General features: G+C 46.9%; 1 protein-coding gene across 1 annotated transcript in view; it reads left to right on the top strand.

The window, feature by feature from the left end:
* The first annotated feature begins 9,212 nt into the window (after positions 1-9,212).
* Positions 9,213-11,518, top strand: part of PLXNC1 (plexin C1) — a 262,942-nt gene continuing 260,636 nt past the window's right edge. The window contains exon 1 of the mRNA XM_073651689.1: positions 9,213-10,277. Coding sequence (XP_073507790.1) covers positions 9,366-10,277 — 912 coding nt within the window. The 5' untranslated portion in view covers positions 9,213-9,365. The remainder of the gene's footprint in view (positions 10,278-11,518) is intronic.

The following is an 11,518-nucleotide window of genomic DNA, read 5'->3' as shown; positions in this document are numbered from 1 at the left end:
GAGAAGATTTCTTACCGGACCCGGAGTCCGAGGCTGTGGGGACTAACTCCTACCCAGCAGCAGAATCCGTCAGGCAGGGGATTCCAGGTCCTCTGGCCAAGAAACCCGAAGGCATGGTCACACGCATGGGACCAGCACCGCCGTCGTGGAGCGGAAGCTACTAGAAGGCCCCGAGTCACCGGCCATACGGGTGAGCACCACACGGTACACTCAGGGACGTGGGCTACTTATACCCGCCTCTAGCAAGGTAGCCAGAAGAGTATCGTTAGTTTGGGAGGCCTACAACTCCGCCTGGCCAGGGGAGATCCCATCTGCTCAAGGACTGACCAGGCCCCAATCGCTAGCCAGTACTCCGGGAGGGTCTATCGTTGTCACCAGTAAAGACCCTGAACTACACCGTACCGTCTCCGAGTGGTTCCTGCTACCCCCATCATCCACATCTGCTGCCCTGAGGCCATACCCCTCCCGTTGGGGGTTATACCATCTACGCTGCACCATCCATCCACCGGCCTCAGCGGACTGTCCTGCAGCGGCAGCTCCATAGCTGCATTCAACGGGTGGCGTAGTCGTCCAACATCTACCGCTAATACATCGCCGCTCAGTTTGACTCCCTGGGCACGGACCGGGTCACCGCCACGAGACTACAACCCTCAACAGATCCGGCTCCGGGTAAGCTCCCGTGCGCGCGATGCCACGCGACGAAGGCCCAGGGGTGCGTCAACTTTTGGCGTAGTCGGCAGGATTTCGTGCCCGCAACCACCGGGTACTGCGTGCCTGAAAAAGACTGTTCAAACTTACCAGTGGTGAAGATTCCCGCCATCCGTGGAGGTTTCCCGCCATCCGGCGCCATCATCTGCCTTCTTCCCGCCATCCGTGGAGTTTTCCCGCCGTTGGACGCCATCTTGAAGACGCCGCGCGGGAAGAAGAGGGGCGTGGACTCCGAAAGCGCGCGAGAACTGAAGCCCCGCCTCACGTCCGGACGTTGCGTAAGGTCCTGGAAGGAGCCCAGCAGACGCCGACGTCACAGGAGCGCGACGGAAGGTCCTCAACCCTGACGATCCACTGCGGAGCCGCGGCCTACGGAAGAGGATCATCGCAAGGTAGGCCACGGTCCACTAGGGGGGAGAAGGATGCCGGATATGCAGGAGAGCTTCACCGCTTCAACCCCCGCCAGCGCCACCGCTGTTGCGGTTATGCCTTTCACCATGCCCTATATCCCGGGGGCAGCCTGGCTACCCCAGTACTCAGGGGAGTCACATACCCTGCATGACTTTAGAGAAAAGCTGGATAGCCTCTTCCAGGTGTACCCCCTCACAGAGGAGCAAAAAGTGAGCATCCTGGTGGCCCAATTAACCGGGGCAGCCCAAAGGGAGGTAAAGTCCTGGCCACCTGGGGGGAGGACTGTCGCAGAGATACTAACCCAGCTAACCGAGGAGGAGCTGCAGTACTACCAATACGAGGAAAGCCAAGAGGACCCGGACGGGTCTGAGGACTACCCTCAGGAGGGAGCACAAAGAGGACATAGCTACTGAAGGGAAGTAGCGTGAATAAAGAGCTGTAAATAGTTACCCGTAAGGGTACAAGGACTGCTGCTAATCAAAATATGGTCCCCGCTGGGATTAGTGAATTGTTCCCCATGTGCCCCTATCTTAAACCAGGCTGAGGACTGTGAGCAGCCATTCCTTATCCCCACTGACCGAGGACTGAGAGCGGTCGTTCTTTCCCTCTACCTGGCCGAGGACTGAGAGCGGCCATATCCTGTAAATAATTATGTGTTTCTAGTAATTTATGGGAGTCTTTGGTGGATTTACCGGGAATCCTTTGTACATGGTTGGAGCGTAACCCAGGAATGGACTAAAGACTGTAAAGGACTCGGGGCAGGACAGACCCCTACCTGGTTACGTCTCCCTGTTTTGGTGAAATGGACACCTTGCTTTTCTTCAAAGACTGCACCCGGTTGCGGACACGCCGTAACCATCTTTATGTGTTTTTCTTATTGTATTATTATTGTTTATACCTTGTTATGTTTTTCTAAAAATATGTTTAGTCCCGGAGTACTAAATTTCACTAGGGGGGAATGTGGCACCCTAGGGGTCTGGTTTCCACAGTAACAGCAATGTTATGTCTGAGAGCAGGTGGGAGGTCTCTTGGTCAGGAATCCTATGCATGCCACACCTCCTGCCCAGTCCTGGGAGGGGAAGAACTTCCCCTATATAAACCTGGGGCTGAGGCAGGGTTAGAGAGTTCAGAGGGAGAGTTCAGCCAGGAGGGCTGACAGGGAGCTGTGGCTCCGGCTGGGCCCAGCTCCTGGGCCATGCCAGAAGTAGAGACAGAGAAGAGAAGCAGCTATGGGAAGAAACAACAGGAGCTCTGTGGGAGCAGTGTTACAAGGAGTCAGGGGCTGGCAGCTGCAGAGCTCGCCCTGACTGAGAAGATTTCTTACCGGACCCGGAGTCCGAGGCTGTGGGGACTAACTCCTACCCAGCAGCAGAATCCGTCAGGCAGGGGATTCCAGGTCCTCTGGCCAAGAAACCCGAAGGCACGGTCACACGCATGGGACCAGCACCGCCGTCGTGGAGCGGAAGCTACTAGAAGGCCCCGAGTCACCGGCCATACGGGTGAGCACCACACGGTACACTCAGGGACGTGGGCTACTTATACCCGCCTCTAGCAAGGTAGCCAGAAGAGTATCGTTAGTTTGGGAGGCCTACAACTCCGCCTGGCCAGGGGAGATCCCATCTGCTCAAGGACTGACCAGGCCCCAATCGCTAGCCAGTACTCCGGGAGGGTCTATCGTTGTCACCAGTAAAGACCCTGAACTACACCGTACCGTCTCCGAGTGGTTGCTGCTACCCCCATCATCCACATCTGCTGCCCTGAGGCCATACCCCTCCCGTTGGGGGTTATACCATCTACGCTGCACCATCCATCCACCGGCCTCAGCGGACTGTCCTGCAGCGGCAGCTCCATAGCTGCATTCAACGGGTGGCGTAGTCGTCCAACATCTACCGCTAATACAGCGCCACTTAGTCTGACTCCCTGGGCACGGACCGGGTCACCGCCACGAGACTACAACCCTCAACAGATCCGGCTCCGGGTAAGCTCCCGCGTGCGCAACGCAGCGCGACACAGGCCCAGGGGCGCGTCACGTCCACCAGGTGAGGGGCTCCGTCAACCCCCAGGCAATTCAGGAGTATGGCACAGGACCCCCTTTTATCCTTTCTCTGGCCTCTCGTGCCCCACCAGTGACCACACTTATGTCCAGCTGCCTCGGGCCTTCTCTGGTGAAACTTGGCGCCAGTTTCCCTGACCCTATGTGGTGCCTTCCTAGTGGGTGTAGCAGGGGGTCACACCAATAGATGATCACGACCTCCGGTCTTTGGCTGAGCGATAATTTACCTCCACCAACTTGGGAATCCGGTACCCTTCTGCGGCCTGACCCTTCACCTGATATCACGCGGGCTTGCAACGGTTACTGTCCTTTCTGCTCTCTTCTGCCTTCTTGTTTCTGGAGCCTTTCTACTCCTCTGTCTCTTCTCCTTCCGTCCTTCTCCTTCTTCCCTTCTCCTCTCTGGCCCCGGCCTTTGTCTCTAGGCCTGCCACGTGGAGCTGAGCTCAGGCCGAGCCTGTCAGCTCTCTCTCCCTCTTCTTCACTGAACTCCGCTGGACTGAACACTCTCCTAAGATGGCCCCCACCTTTTATCTGCTTCTCTGTGCTGAGCTCAGGTGACCTGCACCCAATGAGCTCCTTCCTATGCTCCAGAAACCGCCCCCTACTGCTCCTACATCACTGGGTTCTCTCCCACCTCCCTACTCCAGCCAGGGACATGGTCAGTTGTGCCTGCAATAAATGGGAGCACCTGCGAGCTGTCCCCCGGAAATGAGGAGTGTGTGTATGCAGCTAACTGAGCCCTGGTCCATACTCCATCCTTACCTGGAAGTGGAATATCACACCTCTGGTTGAGGTGCAATACCCCTATAGCAACCGAACTCTCGGGGCGCTACAAGTGTGTGACTGCAAGTATGCAATTTGCATACATGTGGTCATATGCAGATTAGACGTTTGCAGCCTCACTCAATACAAGTGAATTGAGCGTCATCTGATAAATCTAGCCGTAATGTGGCCGGAAGTATGCAAATCGCATACTTGCAGTCACATGACCATCCGCTATCAGTGTCGCTCACCGGAGAATCCTGCTAGCATGCCCACTACACGCTATGAGGATTCACAAGCCTACAGTCACTTGTACCCCAAGACCGGACAATCCCTTTAACACACAGAATTTTTGCAATGTGCAAATGCATGCACTTCAACTAGCATCTAAATGATTTTACCCCATACAGTTAAAAAAGTAAATGGCGAGAACTCTTTACCGAAATACTTGATAGATACTGTAGATAGATAAAAATTATTAGCAACATCCTCTGTCCAAAGTTAACATACTAATATGAACACATTAGCCTCATGTTCCATGAAGCACAGGACCCCTACTTAAAAGGTTTTTCTAGGCATATCATATTGATGATCTATCCTGTGATAGATCATCAATATCAAACATCCCTTCCCACTGTTACCGTGTACAGAATTGGAAAAACACAACTCCGTTCACTGTGTAGTGGCTGATCTCTGGTACTACAACCTAGCTCTTATTGATGTGAATAGGAGATGAGTTGCCTCAGCAGGGAACGAGCCCTACATATTGTATGGAGTCAAGCTATTTAATTCTGTTCAGTGTTTACATCTGGGCTCGGCTGAAGCTAAAGAAACAGTTGATCCGTAGGGTGCTGGGTGCTAACCTCCCCTGATCATAATATAGTTGGAAACCCCATGTAAAGAAATCATTTAAATCTGTGAATTTGTGGACAGATGGCCTTCCTGTTAGTTACTCTCCTCCTGCTGCAGCAACCGCATTGTCCAAATGTTATTTGAAAGTCATCTTCCCGCACCCTGCTTCCGATTACAATCCCTCTCGTACTACTTGTCTGATACACAACCATATGGTTTAGAATTTTGCCTCGCCTTTTATAATATATAATATGAATTTTGCCATTGAGCCATCTGATCTTCTTATACCGATTATTTTACTTACTTTAAGGGAATCTGTCATAAGGTTGTTTCTAAGTAACCTGAGAGCAGTATAATGTAGGGGTTGAGATCCTGATTCCAGCTATGTATCACTTGTTGGTCTGCATGTTGTCATTGTGATACAATCATTGTTTTCTCGGCTGCAGATCAAAATTCTGAGCCCTGTATTACCCAGCCTACATCACTGATTGGCAGCTTTCTGTGTACACTGGACATTGATAGAAAGATAACAAATATGTCCACAAACACAGCGCACTCATATACAATATAACCCATAGTGTGCCAGACTAAATGTTCTACACGGACAAAGTAATGGGTTCACTACATATCGAAACATAAATCATATAAGAAATTTGAACACAAGAACCAAATATCCAAAAATATTACATTTTATTAATTGTGTCAATACAAAAATCAATATTAATAAAAATATATATAAAAAGTGGGAAACCACAAGGTGGCGCCACAGTCCCACAAATAGTATATACAGGCAGAAAAATGCATTAAGTCAGCTAAAATGTCTAGCAAAGCTCATAAGTAAGTATCCAAAATGATACAAACGGAGGAAGTCCTCTATGAACTGCTGACATAATATGCAACAAGCCCAACTATATTAAACAACGTAATGTAAGAAAAAAACATCATGTGAAACTCATCAAGCAAGTGTTCATACATAAAATCATAATCAGAAGAGCACAATAGAGGGCATGTTAATAGCTGTAATAGGAAGTGGACCCAACAAAGAACCTGACATACGTTTCGGCTTATAGCCTTCTTCCGGGAAGGTTATTCTTCCCGCCTCATGCCAACAATAGTCTTTAGGACTTGGGACACAGTCCTTTTATGGGATTGGGCACAGTCCTCAGCGAAGGGTGTGCAACCCTCTTTCAACTGCAAAGTCTTCCAATTTAGCAAGGGGGTAAAACAAACAATGTCAGCCGGCTAACAACAAGGGAGTCCCTCCAGCTCTTCAAGGGAGAGAAAAACACAGGCTTTCCAGCCACAAAGGTACCAAAAGTCCTTCCAAAAATAACAAAGGCGGGGTGCCTTAAACTTAATTTTCGAGACCCAACTGGTCTACAGCCTTTAGATAGGGGTTCCTCAGAACTTAACCCCTCAAAATAGCCAACCTGACCAACTGTGTAACTGCAACTGCCCAGAGTGCATCTTGGCCACTGCTTAGGTGTCTCCTGGAATCTCTCCATCTTCTTCCAGACTCCTCTCTCCTCTCAGGTAGAGCCCAGCCAATACCAGATGAAGTCATCACTGGGACTACCCGTACGCCTGCGTCTGGCTCCCTGAGTGATGCGCCGCAGGGTGCCACATAGTCAACACCCAAACTCCTTCCTGGAGCTCCTCTACCATCTTCCTCCCCTCGGCATACCACTGCTCAATTCTTCTGTGGAATTCACTACAGCTCTTTTGGGTTGACAACTGGACATAATGCACTAGTTGCTGACCTGCATCTGGCCTTACTGGATGGGATGGAGCTGAGGCTTGCATACATTATGTAGTGGGCACAGTCTCTGCTTGATACTCTGGAGTGGTCGCAGACTCTCCGGTCCCCTGAGCGATGTACACTAAGTGTCTCCCTTCAGGCTGAACCACGATAACTGGTGATGGTGGTATCTCCAGAACTACTTGATCGTGGTAATCAGGCCCCCAGGGCAGGCAAACTCCTATAGCTCCTCACCAGTACTAGTCCACTGCATACGCGTCCCCATATTAACTCTTACCGCTCATGTCCTCTGTCTCCTCGTTGTCACCGCCAAAATTTATTCGCCATGCAAGCCGTGCTCTGGCCACGCGGTCACTGTGTGCCATTACGACTGATGTCTTCCCCAGCTTCTCTCTCCACAAGTTGTAGGGAAAATGGCTCTCCTCTCACTCACGGCGCATTTCCAGTGGGTTTGGCTCTGCCTCTTCCTCGACCGAACCTCTGATGCGACACCCCTGTCTGTATAAAATGCTGTCTTCTACAACAGTGACATCAGTGATCTCTGATGTCACTGCTGTAGAAGTGACCCGAATTGTCGTGGGGCACTCGTTGATTATGGACTACGTTGTGTCAGCGGACAGGTGAGGGATATGCTTGTTTGTTATTTTACGTTTTTTCAGAAGATCGAAGGCTTCGGGGACTGAGAGGGTAATAAAAAAGTGAAGAACCGTGTGTTTTTTATTTCATTAAAATACTTTATTCTGGCCGTGTCTTTTATTGAAAAAGCAGCGACCATTTTACTAAGCGGTTTACTAACCCTCCATTACTAACCTGGACTTCATGTCAGCCGCCAATACAAGGCTGATGTAAACCCCAACCCCGTTACCCCACTCACCACCGCTACAGGGCAGTGGGAAGAGCAGAGGCTAAGCGCCACATTTGGTGCATCTTTAGATGTGCCATTTCTGGGACTGCTGAGGGGTGATATTAATAGCCACGGAGGGGACTAGTATCCATGGCCCCTTCCCTGGCTATTAATATCAGCCCGCAGCTGTCTGTTTAGGCTTTTCTGGTTAGATTTTATATGGGGGCCCACGTCAATTTTATTCTGGGGTCCCCCTGTAGTCTAGCCAGTAAAGGCTAAGCAAACAGCTGTGGGCTGATATTAATAGCCAGGGAACATTGTTGGCTAATGGCCCTTTCCCCGGCTACTAATATTAGCCCTCAGTGGTCGGCTTTCCCTCTGCTGGTTATAAAAATGACACGGGAACCCACGGCATTTCTTTTTTTAATTTTAGGCTCTGTGCCCACGATCCAGACATAGCAGCGTTTTGGATGCATATTGTTTACTGAACCATGCGGATTTACAGCATTCAATACATTCTAGTGGTCAAATTTCTGTTGCGGAGACTAGCGGCTCCACAAGAGAATTTGACATGCTGCGGTCCTGAAAGATGCGCCACATGTCAGTGTCCATTGGTGATTCACAGCCTCTGATGCACCCATAGTGGACGTGGGATTTCTAGAGATCCCATCCACTATTCTGTAACATCCGGATGCTGCGAGTTTGACGCTGCATGAACACATAGCGTCAAACCTGCAGCAGCTCCTGGTCATGGCCATGTACCCAAACTCACCCGCAGCATGTCAATTTCTGTAGTGTACACACTAGTGTCTGCTGCAGATTTTGACCGATTGATGTGTCATTATATGCAGTGGATTCACATGTACTGTCAACAAAAGTGTGGCATTAGAACACCACGTTTTGTATGCAAAAAAAATACAATGTGTCCAAAGCGCTGCTTGTTGCTGTTCGTGGGGACATAGCTGCTAATGAAACAGCTGTCAGCTGTTAATTATAGCCAGAGATCATGTTTGCAAATGGCAAATTCCCAGGCTAAGAATAGCAGCTCACAGCTGCCGCATAAATTACATGAATTGAAATGCTAATGAAGATTGGGTGAATGGCACTAGCTGACACCCAGCACTTTTTTTTGGTTATGACAAGGTGTCAATCAGACTTTTTCATGACCAAACCTAATTAAAGTAAAGTAATGAGTTAAATAAACACTAAGACACAAAGCAAACACTTTATTTCAAATACAACAGATACATTCTTTAATCATTTAAATTAACTAATATACTCAGCCCAATTCTGATGATAATCCAAGTAAATTTCCACCAAATAACTTTATTTAGCTCCAAAAAGAATTCACTAATGTACAAAAACGCTTCAAAAAACGCTTGAAAAGAACGCATCAAAAACACGTCAAAAAATGCTTCAAAATCGCGGCAAAAGTGCACAGTTTTTCCGCAGCATTTTTCCTACCAAGGAGATGTATAAACGCTCAGGAAATTACTTCTTCAAATCCTGATCGTGCGCACATAGCCTTATTCGTCTGGCAGCATGTATGTCTTGTAGTAGAGAGTCATAGAGACTCCATGCAATCTTGTACTGGACCCTTGCCTGTGTTCTTGTCATTATAACTTATTACAAGCAACTGACAAACAGTATAATAAAAGATGCCACAACTTCTTGATTTTTGAATTTTTAAAGTCAGCAAATAGAAGGAGAAAAAAATGACCATTAATGTGTCACATTGTACATATCCATCACACTCAACAGGAAACTTATTGCAACTCCCTGAGGCTAAATGCTGTCATAACTCAGGTCATCATTTCTAAACACCGGAGATCAGTGTTGACTTCAATTTGTAGTCTTAAAAACAGGAACTAGTGTACAATTGGCAAATAGTTTTCACAGTTTCCCGTTATATGTGATTCAAGAAGCCTTGTGATACTATTACTGCAGAGCTACAGTGGAGAAGCTGTTGGCTCAGAATGTCTCGGATTCCACTCTCTCTCATCTTCATTCTTCTGCTGACAGATCCTGTTTATCATGAAGAATCTTCCCGTTTCAAATATCCCATCAACAACATTGCAGTTGGGAACACATACGTGACAGTTGCTACAGAGAATTGTCTCCATCAATTTAATCACACTCTGTGCAGGTTAAAAACAACAGGACCACATGGAGAAAACGAAAACATCTGTATGGGAGAAAGAATCAGCAGCCACAAACCAACGTACTATAACAAAATCTTGCTTGCCTACAACGACACTGTGCTCACTTGTTGGAATGAGAAGGAAGGATCATGCATTGAGCTACATATGAGCAACCTGACAGCTATGGGAAATCCTGTAGAAGATATTGTGCCCCAAGATCCAAAGCATGGGGCTAAAGGACTTATTTTATTTAAAGAAAAAGGAATCGACCTATTTGTTGCAAAATTTGCTACGAGTGAAAATAGTGCTGAGCATGTCACCACAATCGTTTTGAGACCAAAAGAAGTTAGAGGATTTGTATCTAAAAGCGGATATGCTGTTTCGTTAAAGACAGGCACAGCAGGACTGAACTATGTTGATGCATTACAATGGAAGCAAAAGTACATCTTCCCTTATTACCCGTCTGTTGGCAATAGTGCCAGGGTAGTTGTACTCACTGAAAATAACCAAGGTTTGGAATTTTATGCCCAATCTAATTTGAAATGTGGGAGCGAACCACAAAGAAAGATCATTTTATCTTCGTTTGCATTTCACTCTTCAGAAGGTTTCCTCTGGGCTGGGATATTTAGTACAAACAGTACGGCATCCACAGACAGAACAGCACTGTGCCTTTATAACTTTACTCTCCTGGCAGAGCAAAACAGCACATGTATCAATGAAGACTTTCTATTTACTCCGGATGGCTGTGTGAGTATTAACTGCATTTTAGAAAGCAGTAGAATGTTATCTGCATGTAACAGTATGGATAGCAGTGCCCGAAACTGACGGCCAATTTACACCATTGATTTATAATGGGATCCATTGGAGCTCTGTTATTTTGATGGCAATGGTGAATAATCAATGCCTTTTCACATTCTAATGGGAAGTGGCATGTCCATTAGATTGTGAAAAGGCATTGATACATTACTAAAATGTACATGGCTTTTAAGCTATGAAAAAGGGAAGACCAAATATATAAACAGTCAGCAAGATGGAAAAAAGAGAACTTGTTCAAAGGGAATTGAGAATTATTTAGAAAGTTTCCACAGACTACATATGAAATATTTTTATTATTATTATTTACTATTTAATTATTTATAGAGCACCATTGATTCCATGGTGTTGTATATTTGAAAAGGGGTTTACACACAAAATGGAGATATAAATTACAGTGAACAAACTAACAACTAACAATAATAGAGGGGTAGAGGGCCCTGCCCTTGCGGGTTTGCAGTCTGCTGGATAATGGGGAAGGAGACAATAGGATGCAGCAGCTGCAGTGACGACAAGGTGGCAGCAGGGTCATTGCAGGCTGTAAGCTTACTTGAAGAGAGATGGGTTTTCAAATTCTGTCTAAAGGTTCCAAATATGGTGGATATGAACTGGAGAAAATGAAAAAGGGTGGATATTGTCCGGGCGCTGCAATGTATCACTATGGACTGTGCATTCTACTACATATATGACTACAGGCTGTGCATTATACTACATGTATGACTATAAGGTGCATTATACTATATGAATAACTATGGGATATGCGTTATACTATATGGATGACTATGGGATTTGCATTATAGTTTATGGATGACTATGGGCTGTGCATTATACTATATGGAAGACTTTGGGATGTGCATTATAGTTTATGGATGACTATGGGATGTGCATTATATTATATGGATGACTATGGGATGTACAGTACAGACCAAAAGTTTGGACACACCTTCTCATTTAAAGACTTTTCTGTATTTTCATGACTATGAAAATTGTACGTTCACACTGAAGGCATCAAAACTATGAATTAACACATGTGGAATTATATACTTAACAAAAAAGTGTGAAACAACTTAAAACATGTCTTATATTCTAGGTTCTTCAAAGTAGCCACCTTTTGCTTTGATGACTGCTTTGCACACTCTTGGCATTCTCTTGATGAGCTTCAAGAGGTAATCACC

Source organism: Phyllobates terribilis, unplaced genomic scaffold, assembly GCF_046119375.1.
Source record: "Phyllobates terribilis strain yellow unplaced genomic scaffold, ASM4611937v1 Scaffold_11__3_contigs__length_659146591, whole genome shotgun sequence".
NCBI lineage: Eukaryota > Metazoa > Chordata > Amphibia > Anura > Dendrobatidae > Phyllobates > Phyllobates terribilis.
The sequence above is the reverse complement of the archived record's forward strand: the minus strand, read 5'-3'. Positions and strand labels throughout refer to the sequence as shown.